The sequence below is a fragment of the Myotis davidii genome, unplaced genomic scaffold (assembly GCF_000327345.1).
Source record: "Myotis davidii unplaced genomic scaffold, ASM32734v1 scaffold79, whole genome shotgun sequence".
Classification (NCBI taxonomy): Eukaryota; Metazoa; Chordata; class Mammalia; order Chiroptera; family Vespertilionidae; genus Myotis; species Myotis davidii.
In genome coordinates, this window is record NW_006294339.1 from 4,499,169 (window position 1) to 4,523,654 (window position 24,486).

The 24,486-nt window shown below is 45.7% G+C and overlaps 1 protein-coding gene across 1 annotated transcript in view; it reads right to left on the reverse strand.

The window, feature by feature from the left end:
- Positions 1-24,486, reverse strand: part of PLPP3 (phospholipid phosphatase 3) — a 77,940-nt gene that overhangs the window by 8,938 nt on the left and 44,516 nt on the right. The window contains exons 3-5 of the mRNA XM_006768362.2: positions 11,603-11,883; positions 11,136-11,193; positions 3,626-3,802 (exon numbers count right to left, since the gene is read on the reverse strand). Coding sequence (XP_006768425.1) covers positions 3,626-3,802; positions 11,136-11,193; positions 11,603-11,883 — 516 coding nt within the window. The remainder of the gene's footprint in view (positions 1-3,625; positions 3,803-11,135; positions 11,194-11,602; positions 11,884-24,486) is intronic.

Consider the following 24,486-nt stretch of genomic DNA (forward strand, 5'->3'; position numbering starts at 1 on the left):
GCCGACCCCTCCCAGGGCCCCATAATTTGCCATCTGTTAGGGGGTCACAGGAGGAGGTGACCAGAAAGGAAATGAACTGATGTCTGTCCCCTCATCCCAGTCCCTGTAGTGGATATGGTGAGTCCAGCTGAAGAGATCACACCTTGACAGGGTGACTGTGTGTGTGTGTGTGTGTGTGTGTGTGTGTGTGTGTGTGTGTAGGTGGGAGGGGGACTGAGAATGTCAGCATGTGCCTGTGTTTACATGGACCTGTATGACTGGATCTGCCCTCTGGGTCTCTCTGGGCACTGGCTAACATCATCCTGTGTACCTCTGCCCACACGCGTGAATGTGTACATCAGTGTGTGGGCCCATCTGACCCTACATGCCCATATCTTCATATTGAGTCCATGACGCCGGGTAGGTTTTCTGTCTGTGTTGGGTACCATTGTCTTCTCTCTCTGAAAAGGATTCAACTAGTGAGCAGGGGGAAGAAGCCGAACCCACTCCTGTCTGGCATGTGATTGTTGTCTAGACACGCCTGCTTGCTGTGACAGGACTTACTCCCCAGACCCGTGTAAAAGTGCTTGGCTGTCACGGCCTGTTGCTGAGGCTCCACAGTGACTAAGCCAACATCCTAGGGTGATGCACTGCACTCACGGGGGCTCAGAGACATGTCATGAACCCCAGTAGAGACCATCTTCCTGGGCGTTTCAGCGCTTTGGTAACATCTGAGAGAGCAAGTCCAGCTTAGTTACTACAGAGTCAGCGATGCCACAGACTGTGGGAGAAGGTCACAGAGCTACAGGGAAACTTGGCTCAGAGGGGAAGTGTCTTGCCTGAGGTCACAAGGTAATTCCTCACTCATTCTTTAATCGATGCTTACCAAGCACCTATTGTGTGTCAACCACTGTGCTAGATGCTGAAAATGAATAATCAGAAAGTTAAGCCATGGAGTCTGCTATTAAGACATCTGCAATTATATTGGGGAGACAGACATCTGAGCAAACACTTATGATAGAACCAGGCTGAATGCCACAGCAGGAAAAACATACAAAGGGCCACCTGGGGGACAAGATGTGGCAGACCAAACAATGGCCCCCAAAGATGTCCTGTCCTAATCCCCAGAACCCATGACTATGTTATCTGACATGGCAAAGTAGACTTTGCAGATGTGATTAAGATAAAGATCTTGAGATGGGAGAAATTACCCTGGATTATCCAGGTGAGTCCAATGTAATCATGAGTCCTCGTAAGAGAGGCAGGAAAGTCAGAATCACAGGAGATGTGACGATGGAAGCAGGAGCCAGAGAGAGCGAGAGAGAGACTTGGTGATGCTACGCTGCCGGTTTTGAGGATGGAGGAAGGGACCACAGCCAAAGCATGCAGGCCGGCTCTAGATCAGCGGTTCTCAACCTGGGGGTTGAACGACCCTTTCACAGGGGTCGCCTAAGACCATCGGAAAACACATATATCATTACATATTGTTTTTGTGATTAATCAGTATGCTTTAATTATGTTCAATTTGTAACAATGAAATTGGAGGTCACCACAATATGGGGAACTGTATTAAAGCGTTGCGGCATTAGGAAGGTTGAGAACCTCTGCTCTAAGATTCTGGGAAAGTCAAGAAAACGGATCCTCCCCAGTGCCTCCAGAAGGAACGCAGTCCTGCCAACACCTTGATGTTAGCTCAGTGAGACCCATTTTGAAATATCAAACTCGAGAACTCTAAGACAGTGGATTTGTGTTGTTTTATAGCACTACATTTGTGTTAATTTGTGGCAGCAGCAACATGGGAAACTAACACAGAAGGTTTCATCAGAGATGAGGGAAAACTGGGACTGTGTAACACCAACGGGGATGACTGTGTAAGAGCTCAGGGAGCTGGAGATTATTGACAAGTTCCGTGTGCCTGGAGAGGAGTAGGAGATGAGCCCTGAGAAGAAGCTGGGGTCTGACAGCACTGGCTCTGAGTGGACCCCCCTCCTGGCTTCTCTACTTACTAGTGCCCACACCCATGCCCCACTGTCATGTCACATGGAAGGATTGAGCACGGAGCCTCTAGAACAAGCTGGTCAGTGACAGCCACTCCCATCAACAGCTGCTCTCCCAATTTCCCTCCCCCTAGCCTTGACTGGAAAAAAGAAAGGAATGAACAAAACCACCAAAACAGCCAGTCCCTGAGTTTAGAGTTCCCGTGCCAGGCTGGCACACAGCTCAGAGGCCACTTTTGTTGCGGTGCCCACTTGGATCGCCCCAACTCCCCGCCCCTGTTCTTGCACACTGCACTGAGTCCGGCCCTCGCCTGACCATTGAAGTGCCCCGTTCTGGTCTCCATTGCAGCCCCACACGGGACTGTAACTCCCGTGCTTGGCCTGACTTGGAAGTGACTAGACTGGGATTTCCTCGGGGGCAAGGCCTGTGTCTTATCCATCCTCTGTCTTTAAGAGAATGTCCTTAGAGTGTTCTCAGGAAAGGGAACATCCACTCATTGAGTCTAGCTTCTTGCTGCAAGGCATGCATTTATCTACTCTGAGCTAGGATCCCTGAGAGGCCTTGGTGAGACAGGGAGAATTAGATATATATTATACATGGGCCTGCCCCCAAGGAACACACATTCTAAAAGGAGGAACACCAACAATTTCAACACAGATAAATGCTCTCACAGGAGGGTGAGAGGTTATTGTAGGGGGACATGGGGCTGCAGGCAGGCTTAGAAATTAGGAAAGGACAGGGGCTGGCCCCTATCGCTCCATTGTTCATGATTCCTTCCGTGAATGAGCAAGGATTATACTAACAACAGTACAGCCTATACATGCATGGTGCCAAACATCCAGCCATAACTGGATTCCTGGTGGGCTAGGGGGAGCCCCCCTGAGAAGGGCCCAGAAGGCACAATATCAGAATAGCTACTCATTCATGTTTGCTGAATACACCCCTCAAAACTTTTAGCAGACAGGAAAAGCAGATTCCCAAGGAGAGCGAGTCTCAGAGAGGGGGAGTACCGTAACCCACCCTCACTAGGATCAGCATGTAGAAAGGGCAACCCATTCACTCGGGGCAAATCAGAATGTGGCCCATCCCAAGGCCATTCTCTAGGGAGCACTGTGACAGGATGGGTAAGGCCCTCAGGTCGGGGGAGGCCTTAGCCTTCACCAAACTCCCTCTTCTCCAGCCAACACTGAGGCTAAGGTCTGACCAAAGGTCACGGTGGGGCAGACAGAAGTTCTCCCAGAAGCTGAGTTCTACTAAACAGTAAGTGTCCAACAAAGCAGCATTTGAGTACCCTGAGTCAGGACTTAGAGTTGGCATGTGACCTGGGGCAAGTTTCTTCCCCTCTCAACCCAAAATGCCCTCAGAGATAAAGTGAGTTCAACATATTCTATACAATCTCTTCCAGTTGTGACATTCTGCCATTATTTATGGAGCAGAGGATGTGCAGACCCTGTCGGATGAAAATGCACAGGCTTGAAAGAGGTGGTCATGATTCTCATTTTGCTGGAGGGGTCTGGGGTGGGTGACTCCTCGGATACCAAGCAGAGAAGAGGTCCGAGAGCTCCCTGGCTGTGGTCCCTGAGCCGGAAACACTTACAAAGCAGCAGCCCAGGGCTTGCTTGCATACTAAGGACGAGATGCTACTTACTATGCAGCAGGCGACCAGGGCTCCTTGAGCAAATCCTGCCAGGACGTCGCTGGGATGGTGTTTGTGGTCAGATACGCGGGACAGTCCTGTGTAAAAGGCCATCATGATCAGGGTGAATTGCAGGAGGGGCCGGAGCAGACGAGCACCTCGCCAAGTGAAGCGGGCCTGAAGGTACAGCTGGAGGTGGGAGAGAAAAGGAACAGACACTAAGTCACTCACTATTGAGGGCATTATAGTGCCTGGCCGACACACGCTGCATCTGGACCTTGGGGTTGGCATCTTGTAGAAAGAGCATTCGACTTGGATATGACCTCAAGCCAGTTTTTTAAGCCCTGATCCTATACTAAAAAAATAAGAAAAAGGGAGTTTTCCGAGGGAGATCAGCTAGAGCGAGCTGAGGAAGACAATACATGACAGTGGCCTTAGCATATGACTGGCACATACTAGACACCTAATAAATGTTTCATTTCCTTTTCTTTACTTCGTGATTAAAACTCATTAAATAGTAACCAGGGTTACTAGAGGTTACTTTTCAACAAATGATAACTCCTTGAGCGCATCTGTGCGGTTTCCTGGAGCCTGTGGCTATGCAATCCCTGCAGGGCCTTCCTCTCAGCACCATCAAGGAAACAGAGATGCATGATGATAAGCAGGTTATCCTGACAGTCACGGGAGATGCCTGAGCGTCAGAAGAAAGCACCTTATCAGAGGACAGGTTCCTAAGTCATGGCTTGTGCCAGTGGATGTCGAATTAGAAAATGAGGACACACAAATCATCCAGACAATGCCAGAGGACTTGCAGAGAGAGGCTGACAGACACTGGGCTGGGTGGGGCAGGAGAGTAACCTGAAGAAAAATTAAAGAAAAAAAACCACCTCTGGCTGAAGCAAAAAAGCTGAAATGACGTCAACTGGGCATTGTCCCCCATAGTTATCTTGCTGCAGTTTCCGTTCTAACCTCTGGGCACAACCCACTTTCCAGGTTCCTGTGGGAACTTGGGAAACGTGGGGGGGAAGAAGCAAGGGGACAAGGGGAACTTCCGACGACAAATCAAAGCAAAGCCCTGGGAGAGGCCAGGAAAAAGGGGAAGAGGGCCGAGGGGAGGGGGCTGGCAGCCTAAAGATAGGCCTCTGCCCTTCCTGAGACAAATGGACACTTTCCTTTTGGTTGTCAGGAAAGACCACGCCAGCAGCCGGGCCTGAGAAGACAGAGGGTGGAAGGTTCTGGAGTCACTCTTGCTTGTGTAGGAAGAGGGCCTAGCACTGAATCCTCAACTAAATGTTGAAGACTATTTGCTAAACAAGGGATGAAAATCAATGTGTTTTTTTTTTTACATATAAAAAAATAACCAGTTAAAGATCTAAAAGAGGTAAAATCATCATAATAACAAAGATGATTAAATAAGTAGTAATTATCTTACAAAACCTACATAGCTTTCATGAAATAAGGAACATAAAGGACAATTTAAATGGAGAGCTAGAATTTTATTTCTAAGAACACTTCACTTACGAAATTGAGTAAATTGGCATGTAAATTCAATCAGATTCCCATGGATATCCTGTAAAAATTTGGAGGGGGAAAAACCTGGAAAAAAATATTCTAAAACTAACATACGGGGCCCAATCTATGGAACTAGGGAGAAATAAAATAAAAAAATTAAATTAAAAAATAAAACAAGCATTATGATACACGTGCTAAGGATACAAAATGAGAAGTTATAATTCCTGCCCTATGGATCATACAGTTGGGGGCAAGGGGAGCTACATGAAAACAAAAACAAGTATACTTATGTATTTTATAGGAACTATGAAAGAAGTTGGGGTGAGTTACCAAGTGCAAGGGATATTTGACTTGAATCCTCAAGATGAATAAGTATTTGCTAGGAGTTAAAGGGACAGTAGTGAGGGGCGTGTATTTCAGGCAGCTGGATGACTTAGAAGCCAGCAATCAGAGCTCATGGCACTTCGAGTGGCTCAGCTCAGCTGAAGAGGGTGTTGGGGGCTGGTGAGAAACAGAGGCTAGAGGCAAACAGAGGCTGCTCATGAAGGGCATTGGGTGTCAAACCGAGGAACTTGTCTTTATTTAGGAGGTCAGTCTTTCTTCAGCCGTACTGCATGGACTGTTAGGGGTCTTTTTAAAAAACGAATAATAAATGCTCTATACTAAATCTGTTTTCATCATTTACAATAATTAATTTTACAGGACATCTACCTATTGAATCCCTACTGAGAAATGTTGCTGTAAGCAATGGTGAAAAATTAAATGGTTCTAAGCAAGGCATAAGGTACCATAAAAAAATAATCTACCATAAAAAATAATCTGCACATCAAAGGCTAGTCCCTCATTTCTGCTGAAATGACGCAACAGCAGATTCTACAACTATGACTCAAAGGCTCCCTGCCTTTGGGAACTTGTGATGGGGATGATGTTGGTGTAACTCTAATTCAACCCAAGTCTTAAGGACAATGGCAAGTTCAGGGAACAAGGAATTTGTATTAAGCCCATGATGGTCTGATCTCCCACCAGCAAGTCTTGTCAGTGGATGGGGTGAGATGGGTTACAGAAAGAGCACAGGTTTTCATCAGAAAAACCTCAATGAGCCTGGCTGGTATGGTTCAGTGGTTGAGCATCAACCTATGAACCAGGAGGTCACTGTTCGACTCCAGGTCAGGGCACATGCCAAGTTGTGGGCTCTATCCCCAGTAGGGGGCGTGCAGGAGGCAGCCGATCAATGATTCTCTCTTATCACTGATGTTTCTATCTCTCCCTCTCTCTTCCTCTCTGAAATCAATTTAAAAAAAAGACACACATATCTTCTTAATGTAAGAAAAACCTCACTGAGCCTCAGTTTTCTCACATGTATAATGTGTGATAACCACTTTCTTACGGATTGCAGTCCAGATGGGTGGTAACGCAGATCAAGCACCTGGCACCATATGCTGCTCAATCAACAGATACCTTATTCTCTAACCATTTTCTTAACTCGGACCTAAGATTTTCTAATTTCCCTCAACTGAAAAATCAGCAGGTCTTCAGAAAAGGCTAATTCAAAATTCTCCAAAACTCACCCCCCCCCCCCCCCCCGCCATGTAGACTTAAGGTCACAGGCCTGGAAATCAGGGAGGGGCAGAGGAAGGGTGGGTTTCCCAACTGGACAAGGCACACATCTCCCCTTCCAATGACTCACATACTAAGGCTGGAGCTTAATGAAAGAAAAAAATGAGAGGAACTTGAGGAGAGAGGGAGAAAGACCAGTCATCAGCAGCAGGAAAAGAATGCTTATGAATGAGCAAGGAGCAGGGGCCATGGGAAAAGACTCCTCTTGGGAAGCAGTAAGACATGGAATTACAGTGGGAGGCGGGGGGAGGGTGGATGCACGGAAGGTTGTCACCATGCTACACATTTATGGAGAAACGTCTTGAGATCTTTGGACTGATCCTGGTGTCTGCAGCTGGAGTTTCAGGGGAAGCGCAGTGGTAGTAAAGGGAGCTTGGGGGTGACAGCCCTGACTCCGGGCCTGGCTCTCCCCCTCACTGTGTGACCACTTCTCTAAGCCTCCTCATCTTGGCAGAGCAGCAAGCCTCTCCCTCTCAGGGTTGCCAGGACTCAATGAGACAATACGGGATCCTGCCTGGCACCAGATGGGTAGGCAAAGCACTCTCTCAGAAATCCACACCACCCTTTCGCCTTGGTAACTGAGATTTACTCAATGCCTGCGCTTGATTTCAGCAAAACAAGTCAATTGCTAAACAAAGATTACACAATGACCTTCTACCCAGTGGCAACTTCTGATCTGAGAAGTAAGCTGGCAGCAACAGGCTGTGAGGTTGATCGAAGGACCTGATGACTCCCTCCATCCCACAGCTACCAAACTGCTCATTAGTGGCCGGCAAACTCATTAGTCAACAGAGCCAAATATCAACAGTACGATTGAAATTTCTTTTGAGAGCCAAATTTTTTAAACTTACACTATATAGGTAGGTACATTGTTATTAACTTAATTAAGGTACTCCTAAGGCTTAGGAAGAGCCACACTCAAGGGACCAAAGAGCCACATTTGGCTCGCGAGCCGCAGTTTGCCGACCACGGTGCTAAGTGAACTGAATTTTACTGGTTCATAGCCCAGTTCGCAGGAACCATTCCAGACCAGAGGCGTAGGCCTCGCTGTGATCAGTAAGGACTTTCTGGAGCACCCTGCTCCCTTGGAAACCTGAGCCTGGGAAACTATGTGGGTCAGCAGGCTCCATTCATTCCCACTCCACAAGGGCAGGTACCCCTAAGGCAGGAGAGGACGTCAAACCTCCTGACCACGAGGATGTAAATGGACCGAACAGCAAGGGGACGTTCCCAGAATCAGAATTCCTACAGGAGCTTCATCACAGTCCTAGGCACCCTGAAATGGGGGGAGCAGAGCTGGAGAGAAACCCAGAAAGGCTAAATCACCCTGACCTCTCATGCTGCTCAGCAGCTCCAAGGGCCTGTCTGATCCACCTTCACATCCCTGTGTGTGGGAAGGTGTCTGGGCTGGAAGAATCCACTCCCTAACCATCAGTGTGATGTTGAAAAAGCAAATAGTGTTTGACTTGCAATCAGAGCAACTAGGTTTGAATCTTTTCTGTGCTTCGTACTAGCTGTCTGACCACGGATAAGTCACAGTGCTTCTCTGAATTTCTGCTTTCTCATATGTAACATACAGAGCTTTGTTCACTAAAAAGAAAACACACCCACATATTGTGAGCATCTATTCTATTCAAAACTCTGCAAAAGACACAGACATGAATAAAATAAGTTCCTTCATGAGAAAAGAATATAATTTTAAAGCCCTTTTCTTGTACTAACAGTTTCTTGCCAATTGCTAACACTGCTATTGTAGAGATGATGAAAATGACATCCTATCTATAATATGTGTTGGGTTGCCCCACTACCCTATCATGTGTGTGGAAGTCCCTGGCACAGAGACCTCACCCCATGAATGGAGTTCTCTTCTTCCTGGCCTTCGCTTCAAAATCGGGGTCTTGTGAAATTCTAACAAAACCTCCTTAGAAAGCTCTGGCTGGACTCGATCTGGCTCCCTAGGTCTTTACTAGCAGAGTTAGATGTGGGGTGAGTCACCCTCCGTTTTTGCTAAGTCATTTGTGTTTCATTATGTGATGATTTGCATACTGGTGAAACAGGTCTGCACTGTCCTCTCGCTTCATTTCCATCACTCCAGGGACAGCTCTGCTGAGAGTGAAAAGGAGGCTTTTGTCCTTCCTTCTGTCCCTGCCTGCTCTCTTCCTGGAAGTTTGTCCAGATCGCTGACACCCACAGGGTAAAACTTTCTCCCTTCTCTCATCTCCTCAAGTGGTTCACACTTGGCTCTGGCTCATGTGCCTGGTGACTCGTCTACATGGTGCAGAACTTGGATTTCTGTGTAGGAAGTTATTCAACTACTTTCAGGACAGAAAAGACATTTTTAGTTGACTTTTCTTTTTCTTCAGAAGGGAGTCAGCCCGGCTAATGTGGCTCAGTGGTTGAGTGTCGACCTATGAACTAGGAGGTCAGGGTTTGATTCCAGGCCACGGCACATGTCCAGGTTTCAGGCTCAATCCCCAGTAGAGGGTATGCAGAAAGCAGCCGATCAGTGATTTTCTCTCATCATTGATGTTTCTATCTTTCCCTCTCTCTTCCTCTCTGAAATCATTAAAAATATTTTTAAGAAAACTTTTAAAAAAGGGGGAGTCAGATCTTGTTTTCTGTCACTATCAGGGGTAGAAAAAGAAACTACCATTTTGGTGAGCACTGTTTTAGATACTGTGCTGGGTGCTTTAAATGACATAACCAGCATTGTTACAGCATTCTCTTGGGTTTGACACCATTGTGCCCATTTTGCAAATATAAAGAACAAGTCCAAAAGAGGTCATGTCACTTGTTCAAGGTAACAAAGAGCCATGTTTTACATGGAGTAATATTTGTTTCTTTCTAAGTCCATACTCCTAATCACAGAACTACCTGGCTTCCTTAGGTAATTAGTACTTCACACACAAAGTATTGGGATCTTATGTATTGAACTTCTGCCTTTGGAGAAAAGAGGGGACTACATAGCTGTCCTGAACTAAAGGCAATCTGCATGGAAAGTTGGAACTTCAGGCTCCTCCCATTTCACACTTGGATAATACCTAGGCCTGAAACACAAGTGCACAGCCTTTGTAAGCGTTCTGTAGAATCTCTGACCCGCTCGTAAACGGCCCTTTCCTCTCTGCTCTAGCCCTCCAGTCTACTCTGGATCAGAGAACTTATCCAGTTGTTTTGCAGCCATGTACTTTTCAGGCTTCACACACAAAATGGCGCTCTTTCGATGTCCCCAGGTGCTCACAAGGTCTAATTATAGGTCACTAACAAAAGGAGGATGGAAGGATGGATGGAGGGAGGAAGGGAAGGAGGGAGGGAGGGAGAGAGCAAGGGATGAAAGGATGGGTGGATGGGTAGATGGATGGATGGATGATGTAGAGAAAAAACATCTGGCATAGTGGTGGATTCCACTTGCAAACAGCAATCTTGTTCCTACAAAGTTTCAGCAAACACCCCCAGGATCTGTGGATATGCCTCGTGGGTACACCAGACCTCACTGCTCCGGGATTCTAAACATGCTGAACAAAACCTCAATGACTAACAACCACAGGCCAAAAAACACGGCTGTCGAGCCACTTCCCTGTTTCCTTGGTACCCGGCATACCCTCTGACACATAAATAGTTCTCACGAGCACCACAGTAAAGAGTCATTCATTCGGTAAACAGTTCAGTGAAGACGCAGCAAAGGTCTCCTTTACACCACACAGTCCCCTCGTGATCTATTAAGTCAGCGATGAGGAGACAACGTTCTGATTGCAACAGAAAGTACCTTACAGTTTCTCTGGTGGATATATACAAAGAAGTGAATGGTGAGAAACTGGGATGAGAAACTTCCTTACACTCCCCAAATGGGGATCAAGCCCACAACCCAGATATGTGCCCTGACTAGGAATAGAACCTGTTAACATTTTATTTCATAGAAAGATGCTCAACCAACTGAGCCACTCCGGCTGGGCTGGTTTCTATAAATTTTGGAAATTACTTGAATTCTCAAAGCCTTACTTGGTAATCCTTCCCCACAACAGAAATGATGTTATTTATGAGATAAGTCTCCTGTAACAATCAACTGAGTTCATGGATTTTCGGAAAACAGTGCTTATTAATAAATTTATACAAAGTGTTTTCATCACTTTATAATTTCAAAATGGGTACTTAATGCTTATCAAGCAGATATGCTAACTCTTATTTTTATTTGAAAAATGGAGAAAATCCTGGAAAGTAAAACAACTTCTGCTAAGGCAATGGCTGAGCTCAGAATAGAACTTAATTTTTCTAGCTAATCTCCTTTTCAAGGATTTCACTGTAAATCTGTCCCTAGCCAATCGGGGGGTTTCATGTACAGAAGGGATGTAAGCTGGGGCTGGATGCTGGACATTGGAATCAGAGGGCAGATACTTACCACCAAATACAGCATGGTGTACATGGAGAAGGAGGCGTGGCCAGAGAAGAAGGACTTCCTGCAAGAGCAAGAGAGGGCCATGAGAGCCGTATTCACATTCCCGTACACATTTGACTCCTGTCTTCTCTGCCTAGATTGTCACCTTGAGAGCAGCACTATTTGTTTATTTTTGCATCCTTGATGGTACTTTGGATGAGTTGTCTGGAACCTTGCAGGCACCCATGAATGAATGAACAAATGAATGAATGAACAAACGAATGAATGAACTTACCTATACTATATCATACTTGTTTTTTTGCATATCTATAATCATTTGTGAGTTTCTCAAGAACAGGGACTCTGTCATACTTGCCCATTAAACCCAGAGCACAGCGCTGGGCCTGGCACCTAGGAGATGCTTAGTATATGCTCACTGAACTGCCTGCATCAAACGGGCGCACATAGTGGTCACGGGAGTGGTGCCTCACCTGGCTTCCTGGACTTTGCTGTCATCGCCTCTGCATTTGTAGTTTTGAATGTAGCCCTCGGAGCAGTTGATGAGGCTGAAGTCAGGGTTGCAGACGCTCAAGAAATGAGGACGCAGACGTCCTATGGAGACTTTGGCAATGTCTGTGAAGGACTGGCTGATGGCACAGCCAAAGAGGAAGCAACCTACTTGCTTATAGAGGGCTGCCACGTAGGGATTCCGAATCGTGGACCGGGACTTCTCCTTCAGGTAATAGATCCGGTAGAATTCCCCTGTGATGATCTAAAAAGAAAGCAAAAGGGGAATTAGGCAGGATCAAGACCCATGATCAAAACTGATGCTGTAAAGGGTATTTAACAATGTAAGAGAATGTTCAGTACCTGACTGCAGGTTATAATCTAGGAAACCCCAAGTTCTATTTAAAAGCATAAAAATACAAATATGCACGGGAGGAAAGTTCTAAGTGCTAACATGGACGTCATTTCCCCTGTTCAAGGAAGTCCTGCATAGCCATAGAGTACCTTCATAATAAAAACATACACTCAAATATTGTCATGCAAATACACATTTCAACATAAGAAAGAGATAAATAAGAATTTAGCTACATAAAATACATCTACATGAAGAAGCAAGAACAGTTAAGAGTGGTCAGGATGTCAGAGGATCGAAGCAAATGTGAAGGCTCTGGGATTGGGGTAAAGGATCACCAACAACAATCTAACTCTACAAAGGGCCTCAGCCTTGTGCCAACACTGAGCCATGGTGGGGGTTTCTGTAGTAAAGGGTGACTGTCCCAAGGCCAAGTCCTGAGTTTGAGTCTGAACTCTGCCACCTACCTGGTGTCCTTAACCTCTCCAGGCATCAGTCCCTCCCTCCAAGAAAGGAGGCTACACACCTTTGCAGAGTTTTTGGCTTAAATGTGATAAATAAACTGGGTCATGGAAAGTGATTATTCCATCTTCCTTTTTAGAAGCACGGTATGATGAAATGAACACTGGATTATAAACCAGGAACTTTTCATACAATGCCCTTCAGTGTTTGTGAATTTTCTCAAGTCTGGTTTGCATTGTCCCTTCGATCCTGAAGGCCAGCGAGTCTTGATTTTCGTACCCTTCCTTCATCCCTCAATGTCTACTTCTTGACACTCAGGGGACATTTATCACTATTAAAAAACAAAACAAAAGAGAGAGCTACCGATCACTGAATCCCTACTTACCAGTCATTGCTTTTATATACTTGATTTTGTGAAATCCTCACAACAACCATGATAGATACAATTGAGGCTCAGAGAGGGATGCACTTCAACTGAAGCTGCCTGGTTTTATAGTAAGAATGTGGGTGGGGCCAGCGGATTCCCTGTACGATAAAGGCCTATGTTGCCTATGCAGCAGAGGACCGATTCTGCTCTGGTGATGCACCAAACCACACAGCCTGCTGCCCTTCTCTTAACTCCGAAGCACAGCCCTGGCCACTTCCTGGTTGTAACCACAGTCCAGGGGGAGCGATATTCAACTCATCACTCACCACAAAGGCTCTTTCACTCTTCCTCACAGGGCAGGAAGATGAGCCACACTTGCCCTTTCAGGGAGCAGAGAGCATGTTCACAACCACAAGGGAAGCAATAGGCTGACACGTCGGGCACTCCTTTCCAAAGTCTCCTGTTATTCTTCCACAGCGGGGGCAGGCATCAAGGCATGGGGTCTGATCCAAGTCCTCCAGGGCTCCAGAGGCTGGGGATAGGATGGCCATGAATAAAGGGGCATGCCAGCTGGGCCAATGGGCCGGCAGGTGCAACAGTGAGAAGAGCTATTTCTACAGCTAACATTCATACAGCGATTCTGTGTTTATAAATGCTTGCCATTTATTTATTTTTTTAATGTGTTTAATTGACATTAGAGAGAGGAAGGGAGAGATAAAAACATCGATGAGAGAGAAACATAGATCGATTCGATTGGCAGCCTCCTATAAGCCCCCTACTGGGGATTTAGCCTACAACCTGGGCATGTGTCCTGACTGGGAATTGAATCAGCAACCTCCTGGTACATGGGACAATGCTCAACCAATGGAGCCATAGTCGCTGGGCACTACTTATTTCCAAGTACTACATTTTGGTTTCCCAGATCAGATTGAGTGTGATTCTATATTAGAGGGAGACAGTCAAAGGCCAGTCCAGCCAGTCTCCTGGCTTAGCCACCCCCTGAGTGAGCAGGACAGTAGTCTTCACAAATAAATGCCTTATTGCAAAATTGGAAATATCCTCTAAACATTACCAAGAGTCCTTTGATAACACATTGCACAGATTAAAATCTGAGAAGCATAGCAAGTCAGAAATGAAAGGGTCCATTATATACACAAGAAACTGAGGTCCAAGCTAACTCACATTTTAAAGATTAGACCCAGGTGTTCCGAGTCCCCACCCAGCATTCTTTCCTACCATTCATGGCCTAATTCCCCTTTTGAACCTGTTTACACTTTTACCCTATGTAACCTTACAGGCTAACAAGTTCCAGATGTTTATAACCGCCATCATGTACTCTAACTCTTTCTTATTCTTCTTTATAGGTCATGCTCACGTGACTTTAGACTCAGAGGGAAGAACACCAAAGTAAGAGTCAAGGTGCCAGGGTTCAAAAGTCCCTACTCATTGAGTGAATTTGGAATAAGTTAGGTTCTACATTTGCAAAATGAGGACGCTGGGCTCCATGATTTACTACCTCCTAATCGCAATGACATGTATTCTCAGCTCTCCTGTGCCACCTCCACCACTACCTCCCAACCCAGCAAAGGTAAGAAGCAGTAGGAAGACAAAGTGCTTCCTAGGAGATGACCGCAGGCAGGGAGCGGAAGCAAGGCCCTGTGCAGGATCCCTGCCCTTGGACTGCTCCTGAGGTGCTTGAACCATATCACTGTCACAGATTACGAAACTGTTTCGAATTGGCTCAGCTTGAGTGTGATTTCCTATTTGATGCTGAGGAAGAACAGGTGGGTTTCCACTGCAAATTGGTATCTTTTACGTAAATTTACTAATGCATCTCAGGTGAGTTGCCTCCCTGCATCAGTCAGCCTAAACTCACAGTGGTACTCAACCTTGGCTGCACATTAGAATCATCAGGGAATCATTTTGAAATCCTGATTTCTGGGCCTCATCCTCCGGAAATTCTGTTTCTTTGTTATGGGGTGGGGCCACAACATTAGTGACAAAGAAACAGAATTTCTGAAGGATGAGGCCCAGAAATCAGGTTTAAAAAAGATTCCCAGGTGATCCTAATGTGCAGCAAAGGTTGAGAACCACTGGCTTAGAGAGAAAGGGCTTGATTACAACTCAAAGATTCCTTTCAGGTCTGACATGCTTCATTATAAAACTTCAGTTTTCCATGCCCCAGTCTTGCAAACAGTAAATGGCTAATTAAAATGCTTCCTCTAATCATGGGGAGATAAAGAGAACATTTTATGGTACCTCAAATTCCTAATAACAATGCTAATCATAGCACCAATCATCCTCATTTCTTTTGTACTTTATAGTTTCATTTAATCTGCAACTCTGTGGAGAAGATATACCCATTTTAAAGATGGCAATATTGAGGCTCTGAGAGCTACTGATTTATCTGCAGGATTAAAAGGCGAGCTCAGATATTCTGACTCTCAAGTTCCAAGACCCACGGCTGACTACATTGAGAAAATTTTATTATTTCTATTGTTATGAAAAACAGTTTCCACTGTACTATAGCAATTGCATATTTTCAAGGATTGGACCAGGCTGAAGCCATTTAGCAGACACATGACTCCAGGACCACATGGCTTCTGGGCCAGCCCTGACAGATCTTGGAGTTAATGAGCAACAAATTATGTATTTTCTCTCTCCCCTTGTACAGAAGGGTCGGGGAGTCGACAACACAGCCATAAATCATCATTATGAACCAGCCGGACTTGGCTTCTTGTAATCCTAACCCTTAAAAGGCCATTTAATGAAATTCGGGCTGTGAATGACGGCCCGCATACCTCACCTCTGCACAAGAGGCGAAGGCTTAAATTGTTCCCTGACACGTTACACACCTAACTCCGGAGTCCCAGATTTACTGCTTTCGGACTTTATTCATTACTCACAATGTTTTTATTCCTGGTTAATAAAATAAGCTCTTCTCTTCCCCTCCCTCTCCCCCTACAAAGGCTGCGTCCCCACCCCCAGACTCAGCCCCCTGGAGCCCTCGATTCTGCTTCAGTCAGCAAGGTTGTGATATGTAAATTTCACTGCTGAGACAAATGCCTTCAATGTTGATCCCTTTCTGAAGCAGCAAGCAACAGATTCTGGGGGGATGGCCGGCTGCCAGGCGAGCAGAGAACTCTCCCCTACCTGCCTCTTAAAACACTTGGCACAGAATCTGGAAACTAATAAACTGGAAAGCACTGCAATTAAGCTACGAGGGGACAGAAAGGGATCAGTCCTTGCCTGAGAACGGCTGCAGTTTTGGGGGGAGGTTGTCTCCAACTCTACAAGGGCCACTCTTCCTGTCTTTCCTGGTGAAAAAGAGCTCAACTTGCCCACCAATTCACAAATATTGAACTGTTCTGGGGAGGAAATTTGGAGAAACATTGGGATAGACTTTCTGGATAGGAGAGAGCCTAGGATGGTGAGATAGCACTGACTCTGGAGCCAGCAGAGCCTTGGTCTGAATCTCATCTCTTAACCTTAGGCAAGTGACTTCATCGCTCAGGGTTTGATAGCATCTACCTGGCAGGATGGCGAAGGGGACTCAAGCAGGCGGTATGTCAAATGGCCAGCATGTAGCTGAGGGGCCCTCTGAAAGTTAATTTTCTTCTCCCATTGGAGAAGGGGAAACAGAAAACTAGCAAATACTCATAGAGAATATCTTTCCCCAGATACTTCCACGGGCTCCTTGGAAGAGAACATTCCAGGAAGTAGTTTAGAAGTCCTACCCCTCCAGACACACGTGTATAGATGACGTGGGTTTTGACCATTTTATCTAAGATGACTTTTTCAAGGGAACAAACTGGAAGGCAAGTCTAAACCCAAAGCGGAAAGAGCATACAGTATCGTCTGTTATTTATTTTTAACATTCCACTCTATTTTAAATTACATCAAGAAAAGATATTTGCAGTGTCTCAAGGATCCCTCTTTTTAGAGATGCAGAACTCATCTCCTTTCCCTATTGAGTTCGAAGGACCAACTTCCCTATGTTCTGATCTGCTTGAATAATATTTGCATAGCATTTTACAACTTACAAAACATTTCCCGTCTACTGTGTTATTTGCTTCTCACAACAGCCTGTGAATTACTAAGTTATTGCTGACACTTGATAAGTGAATACGGTGAAGGGCAGAGGGGCCAGTAAGTCAGGCCAGTGAATCACTCTGGGTCAGAAATAAGGAGGTCTGGACCTCCTTGTTCTAGTTTCTATGCTCTGTCTGCTGGTATCAAGCTGGCTTTCTCGTAGAAGTCCTAGCAGGCAGCAGCATTATGTCTCCGGTGAGACAGACATTGCACCTGGTGAGGACACGTAATCGTCAGGCACTTAGACATCCAAGCCCCAGATCACCACAGAGCACCGGGTTGTTCTTTCACCTCTCGGCTGTGTGCATCAATGAACCTCTTTCAGTCCAGAAGAGATTCATTCAACAAGCATTTGATGAGGAAGAATAATAAAGGGAGAATCATTTTTCTCAGTCCCAAGAGAAAGGAAACATAATGCATCCAAGTCCTGCTTCTAAGGATGGAGAGACGAGTGTAGCTGTATTTTCTCTGAAGCTGAATGCTCAATCCACGGTAAGGAATCGCGGTATCTTTGTGACTACAAACACTTGATGAAAATTTCCATTTTTTAGTTGCATAGCAAATCAACCTCTTTGGCAGGAGATCAGCACTTCACAGGCTCTGAAAGGTGATGAGGACATAGATCTATCCAAGGCCACCAGTGGGCTCTATGGGTAAGTTAAAACTCCAATATCTAAAACATGGACAGCAAAGAGGCCAGCTAGAGGCCACAGAAGCTACTCATAGTTGAAATCAGCAGCGGCCGCCCTTTGCTCACTAGTCATATGAAGAAGGCAGTCTGAAGCATGAAGCCTCATTCTTTTCCCAAAAGTCAAAGACTCGAAGCCATGGGTCTCCTAGATGCCTAGCTCTGCTTGTCCATGCAAGTCTCCTGGCTGCTCTTTCCCAGCATTGCCTACTGCCCATCTCTTACTCCTTTGTGACGCTGACTTTTCTAAGCTTCCTTGAGATAGCACCACTGTTCTTTACTTCCTATTTCTCAAACACCGTCTTCCTTTTTTCACTGGCTCCACTTCTGGGTTCTACCAGGTAAATGTGGATCTTCCCTAAGGTTGTCTTCTTGCCTGAAGGCTGTGATCTCAGCTGTTTCAATTATACTTTTGTGAAGAAGACCTCCATTAGGGTCTCTCTCTCTCTCTCTCTCTGTTTCAGATTACACCTTATCCCTTTCTAATCGTCAGTAAATCTCCCAACTGGCTATCAAATCAATGTCATTAGCACATCATCCTAATTATTCCACTCATTCCCACTTCTGCCCCAAACTTCACTTTCCTTCATTTCTGCTCAAGGTGCCATAAAACATACAACTTCAAAGACATAAAGCCCGGCCTAGACTCCTCCATCTCCCTTATCCCACTGTCATCCAGTTCTGCTCATCCTGCTTTTGCAAGGCGACTCACACACCATGTTTTTCTCTCTCTTCTCCTTGCATTGCCTGTGGTTCAGGTCTCATGTTTATGTGGGTTGGAAAATTGACCAAACTAGCTTAAAATACTTTTCACCAATCTCTAGCCAATTAATTGCAGGAAAAACTCCTCAGCATTCAAGGAATTTCACAATCTTGCTGTCATCTTTTCCTATCTTATCTTTGCCTACTCCCTTATAGGTTATTTCTCCAGCCAAGCAGGTCTATTGTTTAGTCTCTACCATCCTTGACGCAAACCTCTGCCTGGAATGTCAGCATCTCTGATGAAAGTTCCAACCATCTTTCAAAGTAGAGCTCAAGTGCCAATTGGTATACAAGGTTATACTGGCTCTTTTACATCAGAGTCTTGCACAACTGAGCTGAGAAGTCTCAGTTTCCTTATGTGTAAAAACAGGCATGCTGCGGTACCAACAGCTCAAGGGCTGTTGTGATAATTAAATGGGTGAAGTACTCAATGAATCATGATGCTGATGAAGTCCTCGCCAATGAAAATAACCTCCAGCAATCTTCCTCTGAGCTCTTGTAGCCCGTATTTATCGCTCAGACCATTTATAGCATTTGGCCTATTTTGTCCTTGAAGCTCTCACTCCCCTGAGGCCCAGCACCCTGCACTGTCCTGAGTCTCTTTTTATTCTCTGAACAATTCTTTATCTCCTTGGGAGTCTAACAGTATAGTCAGTCTTGTACTTGCCCCGCTTCTCTTTTAGACCATAAGCTCTGAGGACAGTATTGTCTTACACGTCAGCTTCTAGCGAAGCTGCCTATCACATGCCTGCTTGTTCCAGGGGAGGTCTCGCCAAGTATGTACCTATCATCTCATGCACAAACCACTTCCTACAAATCACTATCGCACGCTGTCAATCTTAGACAGCCACCCGCCCAGTGGTCTCGGTTTTGTCTTCCTCCATACACTGGGTTCTCTAGGATCTAAAAGCGTTGGCAGCTCACTAAATAACGAGCACCCTGCATAGCACCCAGCACTGACGGGCCTTCCATAAACATCAGTGCAAGTGCTGGGCTTTGGAGTCAGACAGATCTGGGTTTTAATTCCCCCACTCAACTAAGCAGAGAAATCTTACACTGGTCACGTCACCCTGGTAAGCGTCAGCACACTCCCTCCCTCATTGTAAGCGGGGTAAATAATACCTATCTCAGGCAGCTGTTGAAGAGGATTTAAGATAAGGCATCTTAGTTTCTGGCCCATTATAGAGCTGGCCAATGTTATCCAACTCTCTACCCCACCCCCTAAAACACCCTGACTCACAGGAACAGACTTTTCAGCCGTTCAAGCATTATCACTTAAAATGAAGAAAATTGTCACCTTCATTGTAGATACCTTTTCAAATAGTCATTAGCCCCTCAGACCTCTGCATAACCAAGGAAGAACTAACTGCACAGCTCTCCCTTCTTCCAAGGCAGGAGTGGGCGGTGGGAAAGGGGACAAATTACAGTAAATCCTAATCTCCATGCCTGTGTTTTGTTAAATCGCAAATAGATGCCCCCACCCACCACCCCTCCCGGGATAAGAAGGCCTCAGAAGAACGCCAGAGCCATCTGACCAGGGGATGACACAGTTGAAGGATTAATGTGGCCGCTCTCTGTTGGTGGTCTCGGTAATTGCACAGATGCAGTGGATTGTAAACTGGGGGGACGGGGTCTCCCACTAAGGCAGCGCCGGGCCAGCACGGCTTCACTTTTTTTTTCAGAGTTGAAAACACGACTAACCTTTAATGAGGAGGCAATCCTGGGGAACCTTGTTTTCTTGGCAGCGCTTTCTCAGATAAAGGGAGATGGGGGTGGGGAGGAAGTAATGAAGTCCAGATGTAGGCACACTGCAGCCTGATCCTGAACAAACAAGTCTTGGAGGAATTAAGCTCTTCTTCATGTCTCTCCAGCAAGAAACGTTCATGTGGCACAGAGCATGTTTCGTGTGCACCCTGGGCCATACAGGGAAGCAAACAGGCCACTTCTCCCTGCTCCAGACATCTTCTGACATCTTTTGACCCAATAGTTTTTGATTTTCTGCCCCAAATGCATGGCTTCCTGTGATTTTTACAAACATATATTGACCACCAGAGTCTGTGCCTTGTGCTAGCAATACACAATCAAACCAGACTGGTCTATATCCTGATGCAGATACCAGGGCACACAGGAACCAGACAAGTCAATAGATGTGACACTTCAACACCGTAACCGTAACGATGGAGGTGGGCCCAGGGGCCTGGTGGACCTTTGGAAGGTGGGAGAAGACAGCCACGGAATGGTTGCTGAAGAAGGAAATGTCTGCGTGGTGTTTGTTTAGTACCAACCATGTGCAAGAGGAAAAGGCCTGGTCTCTGCCTCCCAGGAGCCTATTATCCAGCTGGGGAGACAAGACACGGACACACATCACATTACAAGGCAATGTGTATTGAAGAGGCTATTTGTCTGCTTTAGGTGGGGCAGCATGTAGCAGTTTAATGATGAGAGAAAACACCCAGCTGGTTGGGATAAGGCTCATCACTATGTCCCCAGCACCTGCTACACCCTGGGTGTTTGATAAGTAAGGCGGGTAGGCTTTAGGAAGCAGCCACAGTGTCGTTCTTTCTACCAAAACCCTTGGTCTTAGCGTCAGAGAACTCCTGTTCTGACGCTGCCACTAACCAGTTATGGGAAAGCACCTATCCTTGGGCCTCAGTTGCCTAAGCCATAAGAATCAACCTCCCAAGAGGACTGCCAGGTATGCACGAGAGAATGTGCACACAAAGGCCACTTTGTACACTATCCGAAACTACAGACATGAAAAGAATGATTCTCACTGAGGACACACATGTCACTTGACTTGACCCCCAAAACAAGCCATGGAGTTGGTGAACTTCTGTCAACAACTTACAGAAAAGGAAGGCATAGCTCTTTTCCAAGGGAGTCAATGGCTTTGCCTGACGTTGAAGGATAAGCCACAGAGTAAGTAAGCACAGAGGTTGGGACATGGACCTAAGTGAGGTGATGACCAAGTCTGAGCTTTTGCTCCACTTAGGAAGATTATCACAGAGGATTAGATTCACTGGGATGTAAGAGGAAAGTAGCCGTTTTATGGCTGAGGAGACAAGGGTGCATCAACTCCTAGATATTAAGGATCTATCTAAACCCCTTGCAGGGCTTGACCAAGGCAATCCCTGATCCCATGTTTATTTTAAAAAAATACTGAGCATTTTTTCCATATTAAAATCTTTGCCCACAATACTCTTCAAAGCACAGCGCCAGGCAACATGACAGGAGGCTGATAGGAGATGATGTTTTACTCTTTGCTCCTAATCTCACTGCTGCTAGAGCCATTATGCCTTTATATGGCAGGGATAGAATCCACTGCTTTGTGGATTTGGAAGGAATTCCCATCATGCTAATTCCAGAACCTGAGGTACATCTGAAAAAGAGGTCAATGTGACTCGATTTTTCCCTCTCTCTTGCCACAGAAGGGTGTCTGCTTTCTCCATAACTTCTGCCGATCTCCACCACCGCCGTTCCATTGGTTAAGGGGACATTCAAACTGAAGCAAGGGCACCCCATCGGCCAAGGCTTCCCTTGTTATTTGACACAAACCTGACATTTGGCAGAGCAGGAGGATTAGGTTTCCAGCTTTGAGTGCCCAGCTGCCACCCCGACAGTCACCCGTGCCCTCTGACCAGAAGCAGATTCTGGATGGAGTCAGCCGGCCTCCAGAACTGGCCATAAAGGGAAAGTGGGAAACAGGTTATTGTTGTTGTTTAATGTAAGCTGCATAGCTTTTCCAGAAATGAGTCTATTAAAGTGAATGATTCGCTTTTCTTTATTTGTATTTATTTTTTCCCTATACCCTCTTCCACCTCCACCCACTCCCCTCTCCACCCCAAACACCACACTGTGGTCCCTGTTGATTCACTTTTCCTCTGAGGCCTTTGCTTTGACTTTTTTCCACGCAGACTCTGGCACTTAATAGCAGGTAAACAGGCAAGCAGCCCCACTTAGGAGCCCACATCTCCCTCCGCCCCCAGCTGACATGCAAGGGCAGCTGGGTCAGGAGGGAAAGGTCCTTTTGCAAAGAGCAGAGGAGCAACAGTCATGAGACCTGGGTTCTAGTTCATTAACTACAAGGAAAGAGCAGAAAATCAGAGTCCAAAGGCTGGTATTTCTTTCCTGAATCCATTTCCACCAGATATAGGGTCTTGGCTAAGTCACTTCACCATTCTTGGAATCTGTTTACTCATTCATAATAAAAATAATTGACATTTATTGAATATATGGTAGGTGCCGGGCACTGAGTTACTTTACATACATTAGCTCCTTCAATTCTGAAAACCTGAATAAGTAGGCATATAATCTCCATCTAAGACATGAGCCTGCTGAGACTCAATGAGGCTCAACTTGCTGCTACTCCACAGCAGGGGAGCTCAGATGTGCACCAGAGCTTATGCCTTTAACCACATCCTAAACTAAGAACCATAAGAATACCTAGCTATCGGTGACTCTGTGAGGAGGATGAAATGCTTGAACAGAGGCCACAGGTTTTCATGGCAGACAGCAGGACCTGACGAAAGATCATTTTTGCAGTATTTGTTTGCCTGGTCTTTCTCAGAACCACAGGAAAGCACTATCCAAACCTATTTGCTCATGTTGCATGGGATGGGGCGGCAATGATATTGCTTATCCTACAACCAAGACCACAGCACATGACTATTTCAAGGAAACCGGGGTGGCCAGGGAGCATTTATAATTTAAACATTGACATGACATGAACAGACAGGCCAGCCACAATGAAGCTCTTAAAAGCGGAGTGTTCATGGAAATGCTAGCATGTGTAAGGTGGAAGGGACGGTCCTGGCAAACAGCAGGAAAGAGCTGCTGCCCAGGAGATTTGCCGGAGGAAGCATGGATCTTGCAGAAGCTGCTTTAGCTCCCTGTGTTTACCTGGCCTGCTGCTACAAAGGGCATGCCCACGAATGACAGCATTTGATTCTTAGGGAAATCCCCACGAGGGAATTCAAACACCACTCTCATTTTACAGATGAAGAAAAAGGGGGCTAGGGAAACCAGAAATTCGCCTCATTCACATAGTCAGTGGGTGCCGGGGCCTCTGAAGATCTCTTTCCACTGCGCTGTGTCCAGGAGCATCTCACTAGGCAAGCTGGTCATAATCACATGGAAGGGGAGCCAAGAGCACCGGAGGACAGCCTTGACCCTGCACTATTCTTATCGTAACCGCTTCCTGGTTACAGTCAGCCTCCTAAAAGCATTCAATTAACTGGTCCTCCAAGAGTCAAAAACACCTGTTCAAGCCTTGATACAATTATTTGCCTCCTATGACAAACATCTTTTCCAGGAAAAGCCATTCTTCCTTGAGAACTCAACCCCACAGTCAATTATGAACAAATAGTAAAATCAGATTTTTAAATTCTTCATTTTCTGAACACAAAGATCCTTAAGTCCACCTTTTAAGAAACTACTGCAGTTGCCAAATGTACTGTTTTTCTTTTAAAGGTTGGAAAGAATTCTACTAGCCTCCCTTCCCCCTCCCCAATTTCAAACTGTTGATTGTGTGCCTGGTTTACGATGTTATTAAAAAACAAAGAGGGGTCTCAAAGTTTACAACCAACCCCCAGAGTAGGGAAGTCAAAAGAAAAACTTTATGAAATGTGGTTCATGTACCATCAGCAACTTACATTGGATCCCAAGTAGGCAAGATTAGCCAACTACCTATCCCCTTGAGCAGTTCATCTGGAATAAACAACCTCCATTCCGAAATCAGTCTGCAAGATGGAAAGAGGGCTTTGAAATAAGCCAGGGATAGGTATAAACCCCAGCTTGTATGAGCTGTAGACTTTGAGCTCATCATTAGATTTTCTGATTTTCCATTTGTATAATGGGGATAATAGCACTTATTCCACATGCAGTATTCTTAATATTAACTTCCTTTTTCTTGGCTTGCTTAAACAGGCCAAAGATAAGCTTCCAGGCTATGGCTAAGGCACAGATGACTCAAGGATCTGTGAGAAAGAATTTATGATCTTGGCAGACTTGATGTTTATTTATGGGTTTCATCCACATGGCTAAGGTTCAGGAGCAAAGAACAAACTTAGAGGAATACTGGAGATGTGGAATGGACAGCTGTGAAAAATGTATGACTCACAAATTGTATGACTGGATCACCATCAAT